Source organism: Equus quagga, chromosome 2, assembly GCF_021613505.1.
Source record: "Equus quagga isolate Etosha38 chromosome 2, UCLA_HA_Equagga_1.0, whole genome shotgun sequence".
In the NCBI taxonomy this organism is placed as follows: Eukaryota; Metazoa; Chordata; class Mammalia; order Perissodactyla; family Equidae; genus Equus; species Equus quagga.
In genome coordinates, this window is record NC_060268.1 from 69,700,967 (window position 1) to 69,718,734 (window position 17,768).

General features: G+C 42.4%; 2 protein-coding genes across 3 annotated transcripts in view; one reads left to right on the plus strand and one right to left on the minus strand.

Moving 5' to 3' along the window:
- The window catches only part of UBE2Q2 (ubiquitin conjugating enzyme E2 Q2), a 61,424-nt gene extending 61,056 nt beyond the window's left edge, over positions 1–368 (minus strand). The window contains exon 1 of one of the 2 annotated variants that reach the window (XM_046652214.1): positions 62–368. In XM_046652214.1, coding sequence (XP_046508170.1) covers positions 62–250 — 189 coding nt within the window. In that variant the 5' untranslated portion in view covers positions 251–368. The remainder of the gene's footprint in view (positions 1–61) is intronic. The other variant, XM_046652213.1, reaches the window with a different exon arrangement.
- On the plus strand, positions 301–17,305 carry LOC124234797 (proline-rich protein HaeIII subfamily 1-like). The gene is made up of 3 exons (XM_046652215.1): positions 301–872; positions 15,743–15,839; positions 16,860–17,305. The coding sequence occupies exons 1-2, from the start codon at positions 405–407 to the stop codon at positions 15,761–15,763; spliced, it is 489 nt and encodes a 162-aa protein (XP_046508171.1). The 5' UTR covers positions 301–404; the 3' UTR covers positions 15,764–15,839; positions 16,860–17,305.
- Positions 17,306–17,768: the final 463 nt, after the last annotated feature.

Sequence of the window (17,768 nt, forward strand, 5' to 3'; positions counted from 1 at the left end):
GACTCGGGGCCCCCGTTTCTGCCCTCGCCGGCCCTAGCGGGGCTGCGCCCGGGCGCCTCACCATGATGTTGCAGTGTAGGGTGAGCGGCGGCGGCGGCGAGTGCGGGCTGCCTGGCGGCGCGGGCGGCGGCACCAGGAACTGGCAGTGCAGCTCGTCCAGCTTCCAGCTGACGATGCGGAATCGCTCGTGGTTCTTGTCGAAAATGGACGCCAGGAACTTCAGCTCGGCCTTGAGCCCTGACACAGACATCTTCCCCTCATCTCCGGCGGGAGGGGTGTGGAAGGGGAGCCGGGCCCAGAGCCGCCGTCACGGCCGCGACCGCCCCGCGGGGACGGCCCGGGCCGCGCTCCGGGGGCTCCGCCTCTCCCTGCCGCCGCGACCTGGGTCGGATCGCGGCTGGAAAATGGCGAGGGGCGCCGAGGCCTTGGCGGGCGGCTGTGCGACGGCCTGCGCGGCTGCTCCCTTTGTAACTGACTCCACCGGCAGGAGGTGTCGGCCCCGCGGCTTAAAAGGGCAACAACGACACCGCCCCCGCTACCGCCTGGGAAAGGGCTGCCCCCACCCCACCCCCACCCCCATCCCCTCCCCCATCCCCTCCCCGCCCCGGCGCGCCCTGCGCGCCCCTGTTCCGGCGCGTGCACGTAGCTGGCGCGCGCCCCCGCCTGGCCGCCCCCTCCTCGCCGGGACCCAGCCCCTTCCGCCCAGCTCATCTGCTCGCCTCCTCGCTCTCGCGGACCCAAGGCTCAGAGCCAGCCGGTGCCCCGGGCCCTGGTCACCGGGAAGAGCCAGAGGCCTCCGCGCGCCCCTACTCCCCGCCTGGGGCCAGACACGTGCGCAGCATATAGCTCCGGCCACGTCGGCGCGGCGGCGGGTGAGTGCCGGCCCCGGGGGGCGGCCCCTTCCCAGGCTCTGAGGGAGCCACCCGCTCACCTGACTCAGGCGGGGCCCTGGTGGGAGACCCCGGCTTGTGGGCTGCCGGCAGCACTTTGGACCGAAATTGGCCCACCTAGCTTCATCTCCGTTACTCTCAACCTAGTCTGAGCCACCACTTCTCTAGCCTGAGTTTCCGCCAAGACCTCTCCGGACTCTGCTCCCTCCCTGCTTTCGAACCATCGTTTTACGGAAGATGATGATTCGGCCCCTGCCAGCCGCTCCCTCCCACCTCCCATAATTTTATTCTTCCCCTTATCCACTACCTCTGTTCACTCAGACATTCATTTTCTCTCTCTCTCTCTCTCTCAACTGCCTTGAGGTTTTGCCCTCTTTCCCAAGCTTAAGATAACCGTCTCCACCTCCCATGGAGACAGGGCTGGCTTATTTTCAGTCAAGTGTTAGCTCTAATGTCATCTCAGAGAGGGCCTCTCTGACCACCCCATCTAAAATAGTTACCCAGTCACCCTGTATCACATCATCCTATGTTAATGTTTTGCTGAGGACATATCACGTCTGATATTTTTCCTATTTGTTCATTGTCTCTGCCCAATACGAATGTCTTATTCGTATCCCAGGGCCTAGAACAAGGTCTTTTATACAGTAGGCACACAATGTTATTGAATGAATGCTCCTATCTGGAAACCACAGCACTTAACACAATCCCTGGCACATTCTAGGCGCTCCAAGAATGGATAAAGGACTGCATGGCAGACCAAAGGAATACAACATAATTGGGCAGGCAATTAATAGTGTGTTTAGTAATATGTACTAGAGGCAGGACCAATTTCATGGGTGTGCAACCTATGTTGTTGCACAGGGTTCCTAGCTTAGAAGGGCCTTGTGCTTGGTTTAATGCTCTGCTGTAGTCACTTTGAAATTCTTAATAATTTTTCTAGAAGGGGCTCTGCATTTTCCTTTTACACTGGTCCTGACTAGAAGTACCTAGCCCTCTCTGGTGCCTAAATGTCTTCTGCTTCATGACCTACAAGTGGTCCCTGCTGTACTGGTCCCATAGATGCGAAAATACAGAACAACACAGGGAGATAAGTCCACTGAATGAGAAGCATTTATAAATATTTTATTTTCATTTACTTCTGAGATATTGTAACATGTTATAATGCTTCTTAGCCTTTCATGGGGGTCATGGACCCCTTTGGGAATATAATAAAAGTTATGATCCATCCTCCCAGGAAAATACCTCTGCATATAAAGTGTTGTATTTGTGGGGATTCAACTGGGACTGGGAGGAGAAGGGGTGTCAGTCCTGAGCTCTGAGCCAGAAATAACTAGGATGCTGTACTGGCATTATTGCTGGGTTAAGTGCGGGAGTGGCTTGCTGCTTTCTTTTTCCATCAGTCCCCAGTACTCTTGGGACCCTAACAGCCATGGCAGTCACAGACAAGGATTTGAGACAAAGGGGAACAACCTGTTCAGAATTTGGTATGACTTTGGGAAATAAAATGCCCTGACCAAGTTATTTAATCTGTCTAAGCTTTATTTGGTTATCTCTAAATTGCTATGAGAAAAATAAAGAGCTTTATAAATTGCAAATGCTTTCACTAGTTATATCTCAAATATATATATAAATATTAACTTTGAAATAGTTTTTTGAGCATGTGCTGTGTGTCAAGTTCTAAGAGAGCTAGGAAGATAAATAGATATAGTCCCTGAATTCAAGAAGCTTGAACACTGTTTCCTGGTAATTTAGGCTGCAAATTACAGAAAATCATGACTTAAAGTGGCTTGGACAATAAGGAAATGTATTGCTCCACGTAATGGGAAGTCAAGAAGCAGGGCAGGCTCCAGAACTGGTTGATTAGAGCTTCAATAATATCAACAGCCCAGATTCTTTCCATCTCCTTTGTCAGGCCGAGGTACAAGCAAGGGAGCTACAGCAAGGGAGATATAGCTGTGCTTGCAGGTCACATCCAGACATGACAATACCCAGAGTCAGAAAGGACTCTTTGTTCTTTGTCTCCTTCCAAGACGTGGGGACTTTTCCAAGAATCCACCCAACTGGCTTCCTCTCTGTCATTGGCCATAAATGTGCCACATGTACACTCCTAAACCAATCACAGGTAAATGGATGGCATCACTCACTGGACTTCCAACCATCTGGGACAGAAGGGATATTGGGGAATCTAATACAATGTCTACTACAGACACATAAATAAAAACAACATGAGATCACATATGATAAGAGGTTCAAACTATGGAACTACTACATATCAAGGGAGGAAGAAATTAACTCCAGAAACTATCTGCATAAAAGTATGGCCATGTTCAGGGAACATCCAAGAGCCCAGTTGATTATACAGTACAGCAAGGAGCCAAGAAGAAGATAAAGTTGAGATGTTATGTAAGACCTGATTTTGGAGCCCTGAAATACCAAGCCAGAGATTGCAGTTTCATTCAGTGAAAGGCATCACTTTTAAAAACCCAGCGTTAGTGTACAAAATAGATTGCGATGGGTTTGAAACTGTGATGTAGCTACCAAGAAGAGGTGGGAAACCCAGATTCTAGATCTGGCCTGCCATTAATTCAATGGGACAAGTCACATCCAGCTCTGAGGTTCTCCAGCTCCAAATAATATTGGATTGGTCCAGGTCAATAGTGAGAAACACTGAAGTAGGAGAAGTGGCAGTGGGAATGAAAAGGACTACACTGATTCTAGGAATATTTCTGAGGTAGAACTGCTAGATCTTAGAGTCGATGCAGGAATAGAGGGAGAGAGAAGTGTTGTTTTATTTAAAGTAATACTTTGAAGTTTCTAGAACAGGTGTCTGGGAAGGAGTGATACTATTGACACAGCCAGAGAAAGATGAATTTGAGATTCTGATAGGACTTCAGGTAGAGAAGTTATGTTATAGGTCTGGAGTTTACAAGGGAAGTCGGAGCGAGGGACATATAATTGTGGGTCAGCCACATGGGGTGATGGTGGAAGCCATGGGCATATGATCATTGAGTCATAGGGGTTGGAAGACAACTTGGGCCATTGAAGGAACCCTGAGGAAGCCCCACCATTGGTGGTTTAGTGGGAAAGGAATCATCAGAGAGGCCAGAGGATGACCTATATGTCGAATTATCTGTGGAAAGGATAAGAAAGATCAGGACCAAGAAAAAGCCATAGGGTCAAGGCATTAGGAAGTCAACGTTGTTTTAGAAAAGAACCATTGCAATAGAATGTTGGACATGGGATGGAAGTGAAGACAGTATATGTAGATTACATCCTTGAAAGCTTTCAGAGTGGTGAGACAGAGAGATGCAACAGTCATTTGCAGTAGCAAAGCAAAGGGAAGCTTTAGGGTTTTGTTGTGCTATTATAGTACAGACAGACGTGGATTTACTTTGAAGCTTAAACTTCAGAGCCCCTTACACTTGCACAGACCCCTTCTAAATAAATATTAACTGGGGCTAGTCCCAGTGGCCTAGTGGTTAAGTTTGGCACGCTCCTCTTCAGCAGCTGATGTTCGGTTCCCAGGTGCAGACCTACACCACTCTGTTAGTGGCCATGCTGTGCTGGCAGCCCACATACTAACACAGGAAGATTGGCATGGATCTTAGTTCAGGGTGACTCTTCCTGAGCAAAAATAAATAAATAAATAAATATTAACATTTGTTCCTAAATTGGCGTTTGTAATTTTGTATTCTTTTTCTTTTTTATTTTATTTTATTGCAGTAACATTGGATTATAACATTATATAGCTTTCAGATGTACATCGTAATATATTTTGAATTCTGTGTAGATTACATCATGTTCACCACCCAAAACTAATTATAGTCCATCCCCTCACATGTGAGCCTAATCACCCCTTTTGCCTTCCCCATTTACCCCTTCCCCTGTGGTAACCATCAATCCAATCTCCGTCGCTATGTGTTTGTTTGTCATTGTTTTTATCTTCTCCTTATGAGTGAGATCATACAGTATTTGACTTTCTCCCTCTGACTTATTTCACTTCACATAATACCCTCAAGGTCCATCCATATTGTCACAAATGGCCAGATTTCATCACTTCTTATGGCTGAGTAGTATTCCATTGTGTATATATACCACATCTTCTTTATCCATTCATCCCTTGATGGGCACCTTGGTTGCTTCGGTGTCTTGGCTATTGTGAATAATGCTGCAATGAACATAGGGGTGCATGTATCTTTATGCCTTTGTGTTTTCAAGTTCTTTGGATAAATTATCCAGCAGTGGAATAGCTGGATCATATGGTAGATCTATCCTTAATTTTCTGAGGATACTCCATACTGCTTTCCATAGTGGCTGCACCAGTTTGCACTCCCAGCAGCAGTGTACGAGGGTTCCCTTCTCTCCACATCCTCTCCAACACATGTTTTCTGTCTTGTTAATTATAGCCATTCTGACTGGAGTGAGGTGATATCTCATTGTAGTTTTGATTTGCACTTCCCTGATAGCTAATGACGTTGAACATCTTTTCATATGCCTGTTGGCCATTCCTATATCTTCTTTGGAGATATCTCTGTTCAGATCTTTTGCCCATCTTTTAATTGGATTGTTGGTTTTTTTTGTTCTTGAGGTATATGAATTCTTTGTATATTTTAGATATTAACCCCTTATCTGGTATATGGTTTGCAAATATCTTCTCCCAATTGTTAGGTTGTCTTTTTTCCGTTTGTTGATGGTTTCCTTTGCTGTGCAGAAGCTTTTTAGTTTGATGTAGTCCCATTTGTTCATTTTTCCTTTTGTTTCCCTTGCCCGGTCAGACATGGTACTTGAAAATATGCTGCTAAGACTGATGTCAAAGAGTGTGCTGCCTATGTTTTCTTCCAGACGTTTCATGGTTTGGGGTCTTACATTCAAGTCTTTAATCCATTTTCAGTTGATTTTTGTGCATGGCGTAAGGTAATGGTCTACTTTCATTCTTTTGCATGTGGCTGTCCAGTTTTTCCCAACACCATTTATTGAAGAGACTCTCCTTTCTCCATTGTATGCACTTGGCTCCCTTGTTGAATATTAGCTGTCCATAAATGTGTGGGTTTATTTCTGGGCTCTCGATTCTGTTCCATTGATCTGTGTGTTTGTTTTTGTGCCAGTACCATGCTGTTTTGGTTACTATGGCTTTGTAGTATATTTTGAAATCGGGGAGTGTGATCCCTCCAGCTTTGTTCTTTTTTCTCAGGAATCCTTTGGCTTTTCGGGGTCTTTTGTTGTTCCATATAAATTTTAGGATTCTTGGTTCTATTTCTGTGAAAAATGTTGTTGGAACTTTGATAGGGATTGCGTTGAATCTGGAGATTGCTTTAGGAAGCACGGACATTTTAACTGTGTTAATTCTTCCAATCCAAGATCATGGAATATCTTTCCATTTCTTTGTGTCTTCTTCGATTTCTTTCAACAATGTTTTATAGTTTTCGGTGTACAGATCTTTCACCTCTTTGGTTAAGTTTATTCCTAGGTATTTTATTCTTTTTGTTGCAATTATAAATGGGATTGTATTCTTAATTTCTCTTTCTGCGACTTCGTTGTTAGTGTATACAAACGCAACCAATTTTTGTATGGTGATTTTGTATCCTGTGACTTGACTGTATTCATTTATTTCTACAAGTTTTTTGGTGGATTCTTTAGGGTTTTCTCTGTATAAAATCACGTCTGCAAAGAGCGACAGTTTCACTTCTTCTTTTCGAATATGGATCGCTTTTATTTCTTCTTCTTGCCTGATTGCTCTGGCTAGGACTTCCAATACTATGTTAAATAAGAGTGGTGACAGTGGGCATCCTTGTCTGGTTCCTGTTCTTAGAGGGATAGCTTTCAGATTTTCTCTGTTGAGAATGATATTTGCTGTGGGTTTGTCATATGTGGCCTTTATTATGTTGAGGTGTTTTCCTTCTATACCCATTTTATTTAGAGTTTTTATCCTAAATGGATGCTGTATCTTGTCAAATGCTTCTCTGCATCTGTTGAGATGATCATGCGATTTTTATTCTTCATTTTGTTAATGTGGTGTATCAGGTTGATAGATTTGCGGATGTTGAACCATCCCTGCATCCCTGGAATGAAACCCACTTGATCATGATTTATGATCTTTTTAATGTATTGTTGTATTCCATTTGCTAGTATTTTGTTGAAGATTTTTGCATCGATGTTCAGCAGTGAGATTGGCCTGTAATTGTCTTTTTTGGTGTTGTCCTTGTCTGGTTTTGGTATCAGGATAATGTTGGCTTCGTAGAATGAGTTAGGAAGCCTCCCCTCCTCTTCAATTTTTTGGAAGAGTTTGAGAAGGATAGGTATTAAGTCTTCTTTGAATGTTTGTTAGAATTTACCAGGGAAGCCATCTGGTCCTGGACTTTTATTTTTTGGAAGGTTTTTGATTGCTGTTTCAATCTCCTTCCTGGTGATCGGTCTATTCAAAGTCTCTACTTCTTCTTGGTCCAGTTTTGGAAGGTTGTATGTTTCTAAGAATTTATCCATTTCTTCTAGATTATCCAATTTGTTGGCATATAGCTTTTCATAGTATTCCCTTATTATCTTTTGTATTTCTGAGGTGTCCATTGTAATTTCTCCTCTTTCATTTCTGATTTTATTTATTTGAGCCTCCTCTCTTTTTTTCTTTGTGAGTCTAGCTAAGGGTTTGTCAATTTTGTTTATCTTTTCAAAGAACCAGCTCTTGGTTTCATTAGTTTTTTTCTATTTTTTTTTTTTAGTCTCTATTTCGTTTATTTCTGCTCTGATTTTTATACTTCCTTCTGCTGACTTTGGGATTTGTTTGTTCTTCTTTTTCCAGTACTTTAGATGCTCTGATTGTTTATTTGGGATTTTTCTTCTTTGTTGAAGTAGGCCTGAATTGGTATAAACTTCCCTCTTAGAACTGCTTTTGCTGTATCCCATAGATTTTGGCATGTCGTATTTTCATTTTCATTTGTCTCCAGGAATTTTTTTATTTCTCCTTTGATTTCCTCATTGACCCAATCATTGTTCAGTAGCGTTTTGTTTAATCTCCACATTTTTGTGGCTTTTCTGGTTTTCCTCCTGTAGTTGATTTCTAGTTTCATAACTTTGTGGTCAGAAAAGATGCATGGTATTATTTCAATCTTCTTAAATTTATTGAGACTTGTTTTGTGGCCTAATATGTGATCGGTCCTGGAGAATGATCCATGTGCATTTGATAAGAATGTGTATTCTGTGATTTTTGGATAGAATGTTCTGTATATATCTACTAAGTCCATCTGATCAAATGTGTTGTTTAAGGCCAGTGTTTCCTTATTGATCTTCTGTTTGGATGATCTATCCATTGGTGTAAGTGGAGTGTTAAAGTCCCCTACTATTATTGTGTTATTGCCTATTTCTCCTTTTATGTCTGTTAATAATTGCTTTAGATATTTAGGTGCTCCTATGTTGGGTGCATAGATATTTACCAAGTGTTATATCTTCTTGTTGGATTGCTCCCTTTATCATTATGTAGTACCTGTCTTTGTCTCTTGTTACAATTTTGTTTTAAAGTCTATTTTGTCTAAGTATTGCTACCCCCGCTTTCTTTTCTTTGCCATTTTCATGGAATATCTTTTTCCATCCTTTCACTTTCAGTTTGTGGGTGTCTTTAGGTGAAGTACGTCTCTTGTAGGCAGCATATACATGGGTCTTGTTTTTTTTATCCAATTGGCCACCCTGTGCCTTTTGATTGGAGCATTTAGTCCACTGACATTTAAAGTAGCTATTGAGGGCTGGCCCGGTTGCACAGCGGTTAAGTTCGCACATTCTGCTTCTCAGAGGCGCGGGGTTTGCCGGTTTGGATCCCAGGTGATGACATGGCACTGCTTGGCACGCCATGCTGTGGTGGGCATCCCATATATAAAGTAGAGGAAGATGGGCATGGATGTTAGCTCAGGGCCAGGCTTCCTCAGCAAAAAGAGGAGGATTGGCACTAGTTAGCTCAGGGCTGATCTTCCTCAAAAATAAATAAATAAATAAATAAAGTAACTATTGATAAGTATGTATTTATTGCTGTTTTGTTATTTTTTTGTTCCTGGGTGTTTTAGCACTTCTTCTCTGTTCCTTTCTTTTTCTCTTGCTCTCTTCCCTTATGGTTTGATGGCTTTCTTTAGTAATATGTTTGATTTCTTTTGTCTTACTTATTTGTTTACTTATTATAGGTTTCTGATTTGTGATTACCATGAGGATCCTACATAATATTCTATGTATATAATAGTCTATATTGAGTTGATAGATTCTTTAGCTTGACCTCTTTCTAAAAGCTCTACTTTTTCACTCCCCTCCTCCCACATTTTATGTTTTTCAAATCATATTTAATCTCTTGTTTTGTGTGTGTCTATCCCTTACCTTCTTATCATTGAAATAGGTAATTTTAGTACTTTTGTCTTTTAACCTTCATATTATCTTCACAGGTGGTTGATCTGCTACCTTTACTATATTTTTACCTTTGCCAGTGATTTTATTGCCTGGTGGTGGTGGTGGTGGTTGTTGTTGTTGTTTGATAATTTTTTTATCCCTATTTGTGGTCATCACTTTCCTACTTAAATAAGTCCTTCAGCATTTCTTGTAGAACTAGTTTCTTGGTGATAAACTCCTTTAATTTTTGCTTGTCTGGGAAGCTCTTTATCTTTCCCTCCATTCTGAATGACAACCTTGATGAATAGGGTATTCTTGGCCAGGTTTTTTCCTTTTAGCACTTTAAATATGTCATGCCATTCTCTTCTCACCTGTAGGGTTTTAGCTGAGAAGTCCACTGATAGCCTTATGGGCTTTCCTCTGTATGTCACTTGTTGCCTTTCTCTTGCTGCTTTTAGGATTCTCTCTTTATCTTTAATTTTGGACATTTTAATTATAATATGTCTTGATGTGGGTCTCTTTGGGCTTATCTTGTTTGGAGCTCTCTGTGCTTCCTCTACTTGGATGTCTGTTTCCTTCCTTAGGTTAGGAAAATTTTCATTTATTATTTCTTCAAGTAAATTTTCTGCCCCTTTGTGTCTCTCTTCTCCTTCTGGGACACCTATAATACAAATGTTAGTGCACTTGATATTGTCCCAGAGTTCCCTTAGACTGTTTGCATTCTAATTCTTTTTTCTTTTTTCTGTTCAGCCTGGGTGATTTCCTCTAGTCTTTCATCTAGCTCGCTGATCCGTTCTTCTGTATCATCTACTCTGCTCTTGAGTCCCTCTAGTGAATTTTTCATTTCCAGTATTGTATTCTTCATTTCTGATTGGTTCTTTTTTATATTTTCCAGTTCTTTGTTGATGAGCTCACTGTGTTCATCCAGTCTTCTCCCAATATCTGTGAGCATCCTTATGAGATTTTGTTTGAACACTTTGGTCACTATTTCTGTTTCATTTAGTCCTTTTTCTGGGGTTTTGTCCTGTTCCCTTGCCTGGAATGTATTCCTTTGTCTCCTCATTATGCCTCTGTCTCTGTGATTATTTCTATGCATTAGGTGAATCGGCTATTTCTCCTGACCTTGGAGAAGTGGCCTTATGTAAGAGATGCCTCTTAAGGCCCAGCAGTGTGCTTTCCTCTTGTCACCAGTCCAAATGATCCAGGAGTGACCCCTTTGTGGGCTACTTGTGTCCTTCTGCTGTGGCAGGGTTGCTCTTAATGCAGTTACCCACTGAGTCTAGTCTTTCCTTCCCTGGCCAGCTGTTTGTAAATCCATCTTGGGGACCCTCAGCACCATTGGTTACAAGGTCTAACAGCACACTCCTGTTGCAATTTTCCTGTTAATTGGGTAGGTACCCAGTGTAGCTGATTGCTAGGCTCAGGAGCTTACAGTTGCTATAGGCCTTGGGCCTACAAGGCTGTTGTCAGTTCTCTTAGGAGTGCAGCTGAGAGGGGCTGGCCCTAGGCATGGGAACACTCAATTGTTTCAGGCTTTGGAAGGTTGGGTTGATCCTTTTTATGGCTATTTGTGAAGCACAGGTCTTTTGCCACTGATAAGCTTCACCCTCCACAGGACCACACACACTGTCAACACAGTCCTGGTCCATACACACTTCCCAACCCCCTGGAGTGTACCCCAATGCCCCACTTCAGAGGCCCCGACCTCTCCACCGGTACCCCCCACAGTTCACCTGGTCCTCACACTGGCCCTGCCCCACAGAAGCAAACACACTTGCCTGCCTGTAGAGGATCAAGGCACCGAGACAATGCAGGCTGACAAGCAGCCTGAGGGCTTGCTGTTGGGCAGGGCCAGTCCCTAGGGCGGGTTGCCTGCCCTGGCTGAACTGGGTTAAATCTGTGCTCTAGTGGGCATGGCAGACCACTAGGCTAACAGGCCTCGGGAAGAACCTCAATGATGTGTGCTGGGGTCTGTGTCAGCACACATGGACCAGGTCAAAACAATGGCCCCCACCAATGTCTCAGTCTCTGAAGAGTTCTCTCCCCTCACCAAGATGCCCCCAAGGCCCACCAGGTGAGTCTCTGTTCACCAAAAGACTGTCAGCCTTCTCTCTGGTAATTTTAAGTTACTGAGATGGGTGAGTTTGTGCGTGGGCCCTTAAAGACCGGGGTCTTTTCAGCTTTCATCCTATAGCTTTTCTGGGGGTATTCCCCACTACAGTTAATAGCCAGCCAAGCCAGATAGTAAGACCCTCGTCTCGGTTGTGCTGAGTCTGAAGGATGCTTATAGCATTATCGCCCCTGCTTTGGACCTCACTCCTCCAGGGAGGGCTGTGTACCTTAGGGTGGTTCCTGCCTGGTCAGCTGAGAAACTCTGCTGCTCCCGAAGGTGGGTTTTTTTCTCTCCAGCAGGAATTTCTGCCTCTTCCGCCTTAGTCAGGACTGTTCCTTGTTGTGGGGATTCTTTTTATCCAGTTTTCAGTTTTCTCTCCAGAGTAATTTTTCCCAAAATAGTTGTAACATGGTTGTGTTTGTGGGAGGAGATGAGTTCAGAATCTGCCTACACCCCAATCTCGATGATATCTCCCCTGTATTCTTTTTCTTGAAGAGGGTTCCCAAGATTGAATAAGGTTCAGAACCTACAAAACCTGCATCTGCCCCTAAGGAGAGAGACATATATAGACAAGGAAAACTGAAGATGCAAGAGGGGAAATAAGGCATAGAACTAAGTCCTGGAAGTGGACAGAAAGGATGGGTGAAGAATTTACTCAATCAAAGGGAATCTCCCCTCCACAGAGGATGGGGGTAGAGGAGAGAATAGGAGAAGACACCAAGAAATGTTGCGTTAGAGTGGAAGATTGTTGAGAGACCTCATACTGAGTGAATGACCTTGATTTCAGCAAGGGTGAGGATGGGCAAGACAGATAAATACGGAAGCCAGAGGACAAGGGAGTGCTGACAAAAATTGGTTGAAAACTCTGACCGTGGAGTCCCACCTGGACATGCATGAAGGACCGTGAGTATAAGATGGGGTCGAGAGTCTGAAAGTCTCCAGGAAGTCAGAGCAAGTTATGTATGAAAGAACGAGTGGGAGAGATCACAAAATGTACAGAAGAATTTCGAACTTCAAGAACTTGAATGTAGAATAATTCCCCGTGATAGCATATTCCATGCTATTCTGTTCCAGTGTATTCTGTAGGGCTGCTCTCAAATGCCATCTCTTTTATTAAGCCTTCCCTAGTCACCTAAATTTAATTTTTCCTCTCCTTTTCTTCAATTTCCTGGTAACTTGCCTGTTCTGACACTTACTGCGTTAGTTTTGTCTTTTTTGTGACTAGCTGGTTTCATATTTGTTTTCTCTGCTAGGTTATAAATGTCCTGTCTTAATCATCTTCATATAACACATAGCCCAATCCTTGGGACATAGAAAGCACCCAATAAGTGATCATTGAATGAACATAGCCTACTGGAGATGAAAGCAATGTAATGTCCTCAGTTAAAGAGACTGCAAGTAAATTGTGAGAGAAGTGATCTAGTTTAACTGAAATCCCAGGGAAGCTGTGAGGACTTCTCCCTGTGTGGTATGCACACATCAGCATGAGGCCATATATGCCCAGACGACCACAGGGCTCCCCACAAGGCACAGGAAACGGAGCCCATCCCTGTTGAAATGAACAAGTGACTCATTATTCTGCTGCAGCCAACTCAGTCAACTCAGAAAATTTCAAAGCTGAAATTTTCACAAGTTTGGACTCTGGCTTATAGTTAAACTTCTATCTTTGATTTTAGTTTCACTTACCAATGCTCATCAATTCTCTCTTGCCTGTATTGTAAGGGGCTTTCAGACCAAGGTGAAAACACCTTGAAATTGTACAAATTTGAAGTATATGTGCATATGAAAGTTATTCTGGGAAGAAGATCTAAAGCAACACCATCCAGTAGAAGTTTCTGCAATGATGGAAATGTTCTATATTTGCCCTGTCCAATACGGTAGCCACTAGCCATATGTGGCCAACGAGCACTTGAAAAGTGGTTAAAGTGACTGAGGAACTGAATTTTAATTACATCTAATTGTAATTAAATTTAAATAGCCACATGTGGCTAGTAGCTACCAAATTGGACAGCACAGTATTAGATAACTCTATAATAACACATACAGCTCAGCACTTTTTAAAACAGTCTATGCTTCCTTACTCCTTCAGAGCAGCGACCATCTGTTACTAATTATTATATCTTCAGTGCCTGACACAGACTCAGTGCTTAATAAATGTTTACTAAATGAATAACTGAAAGACCAAATTTCACATTTTCTCTGAACTTAGTTTTCTCATTTCTAAAATAAAGAAGATATGCACTAAGATTTCTTCTAGCTCAAAAAACAAAAAATGAGACTCTAGTAAGCAAATATTTACTCATTCAACTAATATCTATTGAACACCTACTGTGTGCCAAACTACTTCATCACTGTAGCAACCTTAAACTATCACTTATACCCTCAAATTTCTGAACAGGAAAGTAATTTGCCCAAAGATCATGCAGCAAATAACTGACAAAGTCAGAATTTGGACCCAAGTCTGTCTAGCTGCTTCCACTACACTCCTGCTTCTATATAAATTATAAATATAACTGTAAATGTTAGATAAATATAAAATAGCGAATAACTTAGGATTGAGAGGGCAAAGTGGTGCAGAAATTTCACAAGTCTGAGATACAATATTCCTAATACAGATCTTCCTCTTAGGAACATCCCTGGTTCTGCAGATAGAGTCTTGACTGCTGGGCAAGAGACCAGCTCCTTCAGGACCACCACCTGGCTGTTGAGAAGGGGCAGACCCTCCCCCACAGAGGCTAATTAATACAACAGGAGGTCCTCCTGAGCCCTCTGATGCTGATGAGGGAGGCAGGAGGGAAATCAGCCTGGGGTTTACTACAGTAAATCCTCCGAAACCTTTCAGAGTATTATCTCCCATCTGTCACCAGCATATGAAAACTTCAAATAAAAAGATGTCCTCCTCATCTCTTCCACAGTCACATTCTTACAAAATGTTCTTTTGGAATGCTTAAAGCTGAGTGAGAACATCTTTCTAGATCTAGACATAATATACACTTGACCCGGTAATTTCAAATCTAAGCGTTTATCTTCAGGAACTAATTAAGCATGTACATCAAGATTTGGTTACGAAAAGTAAGAGAGTGTAACTAAAAACATCAAGCGTTTATGAGGCAATTGAAGAAATCTGAACATTAAATATTTGGTTATGCTATGGAATTATTATTTAATTTTTAGATGTGACAATAGTATTGTTACTATTATTTTTTAAATGAGAATCCTTATCTTTTAGAGCTATTTACTGATGAAATTTTAAAAAGAAAACAAAGATTTGGTTAAAATATTTATTCCAGCTCTTTTTATAATAGTAAAAGACAAGAAAGCAACCAGTGTCTTACAATTGAATGTACCATAAGTTTTGTTATATGCACACAATGGAATAACATGCAGTCAGTAAAATGAAGTTGTGTAGGGGCCAGCCCTGTGGGGTAGTGGTTAAGTTTGGTGCACTCTGCTTCGGCAGCCCAGGTTTGCAGGTTCGGATCCCAGGCACAGACCTAAACCATTCATCAGCCATGCTCTGGCGGCAACCCACATGTAAAGTAGAGGAAGATTGGCACAGATGTTAGCTCAGGGTGAATCTTCCTCAAGCGGAAAAAAAAGAGGAGGATTGGCAACAGATGTGAGCTCAGGGCGAAACTTCCTCAGCAAAAAAAACAGAAAGGAGAAGGGGAAGGGGAAGAAGAAGTTGTGTATATATCTGGAAGAATACACCAAAATGTTAACAATGGTTATTTCTTGGCAGTGACTTTTCAAGTGATTTCGATTTTCCTTCTGCTTATTTATATCTTCTGAAATATTGTTATTGAACATATGTTATTTACATAGCAAAGTAACATAATTTTGAATTGATTTATAGATATTTAAGGTAGAGAGAGGTAAATCAGAGGGGCGTTTTGCAAAGAAATTTTAAAAGACCAGTGAATATGCAGTTGCTGTTTTTTCTATCACAAAAAGATACCTGACATAGAGGCAGCTCAGAGGCTGATACAAACCTGAGGCCCCAGGACAAACAACCAGTTCAACTGACACTTTCGAAGTTTCATCCTCATTGGGCAAATTCCTCCTCCCCAGACCAGGATGAGTGAGGACTTTTGTGCTTTGAGTTTAGGTTATGGGTCTTACATAGGCCTTTCCTCCTCTCGCTTGATGGTTGTTGGGTCTTTCATTAAGACTTTTATCCTCTCTGCAGAGCAACTGCAAAGTGAATCGAGACCACACCCCGCCCACACTCCAGGGCTTCAAGGTGGTGCTATTTCTAGGAGGGATTTATGGAAACGTGGGCTTGATTCTGTGTTTGGGGTTTGCCATAATCAGTTAATGCATTATAGTACTTTGAATAGCCAAAGTGCCTGGAATCTATAGTCATCTCCTTGCTTACATTTAGGTGTCATCTTGCCAGATATGAAAAATTAAGTGGCAACAAGCACAGTCCTTCGGACCTAATGGGCCAAGGGGAAGAGGCACTGGCTCACTCAAGACAGGTATACTTTTAACATTTCCAAACATGCTTCTCCTCCCAAAAGCCTTTGGTTCCACTCAGGGATGATGAAGATGAGACCTGGGAGGAGACTCTGTGTTTGTGGTAGAAAACCAGATGAGTGGTCAGTGGACATGGAAGCCAATTCTGGCTTCCCTGGTCACTCTCCATGGAACATGTGACCAATTACGTCCTCTAACTGAGTCTCGGTTTCTTTGTGTGTTGGAAAAGGTTCATATATTCATTATTCAAATACTTACTTAATTTCCACTATGTGCACAGCAGTGTGCTAGCTCTAAAGGGAATAAAGTGTCAAGGAACTATAGGCCTGAAGGCAGAACAAACATGAACACCACAAAAGACCAGAGAGTGTGAAAATAGGATGGTAAGAGTGCTTTTCCTTTTTTTTGGAATCGGAGAAATACTTTGTATCAACTGAGGAAATTATTTATTTTCTACTTTCTAAATATATATAAATATAATGTTATTTAGTTTCCCTCTGGATTCCCAGGAAGTCCAGAGCTGGTCTTAGTTTTGGTTCTCCCAGAAGTAAACTCTGAGACAAAGATTCCAGCAGGAGCAATTTATTTTGGAGGTGACCCCAGGAAGAACGAATAAAGGATTAAGGCAAGAGACAGGGAAAGGAAACAGATTACCATGTAGGCAAGTGTAGCTCAATCCCCCAAGAATTCCAGGAACGTTATAAAATATGCCTCAAAGTTATCCCAACCGTGAGGCAGAAGTGGTGTATTTATTATATGTGTGTATTGTATTGGTTATGGGCTGCTTCTGGAGGCATTCACTCTGGCACCTCCAGCTTGCATTGTGCATGGCAGAATGCACCCCTATGAGAGAAGTTTGCAAATGTCGACGGATTTCTTACTTTGGGATATTCATGTTCTCTGTGACAGACCTTTAATTGTCCCCCCACCCCAAACCCGTCGTTTCTCTTCTTTCAAAATAAGAGTTTTAGTTGAACATATGGCCACCTAACCAGAGACTACCTTTCCAACCCTCCTCACAGCCAAGTTTGGTCAGATTGCCGAGGTATGGACAATGGGATGTGCCTGGAGGGATCTATACCACTTCCAAGTCTTGGCTTTAAAAGGATGGAAGAGGCACCCTACTACTCCCTCACCCCGACTCCCTGCTTCCTGCTGGTGGAAATGCTGAGACCAGAGCAGCCAACCTGGATTCAGTGACAGGAGCCTCATGTTAATGATGGAAGAGCCACCCTTCCAAGTCTTGAATGTATTTCCTGATTGTTATCTATGAGAGAAAAAAGTTCTTTCTAGTTTAAATATTATATTTTGGAGTCTCTTTGTTATGTCGGCTTAGCCTGTACCCTAACCAATACAGTCCCTTTCTCTCAGGACTGTTTTTATTTTTCCTTTTTAGCCTTATTTTATTACTCTTACTGGATTATGTCTTTTAGTATGATTCCTTACATCCTTCCTAGCAAGAGGCAAATAATTAAAAAAATAAAGAACTACTAAACCCCCGTTATTGACGTTTGCCATTTCCATGGCTGCCAATCATCTTTAAATTGTCTCTTTACATTTGGGAAGGTTCTGTCAAAGATAAAGCTGGACATTAGCTAAAGCAGGGAAAACAGATTTTATGCAGTAACCACTGACAGGGAAAAGCGCTGAGCTCCATTCTGATACGGGCAGAGGGGACTAGGCGTTTTAAAGGGAGAACGAAGGAACCGGGATAGGGAGACTCAAGTGAAAAAATTACAAAGCAATGGTCAGCATAAATGTGATTAGGCCTGCTGTGTCTGCTAACTGGCGATTATCAAAGCTAGGATTCTGTCCTCCAACAGAGCTTGGGAGGCAGAAGCCCCATCCCTCCTGATGATTACATTTCAAAGGAATGATGTTCAGGTCCTTGAGAAAGACACTCCTGAGTTGTAGGAGATACATATATATCT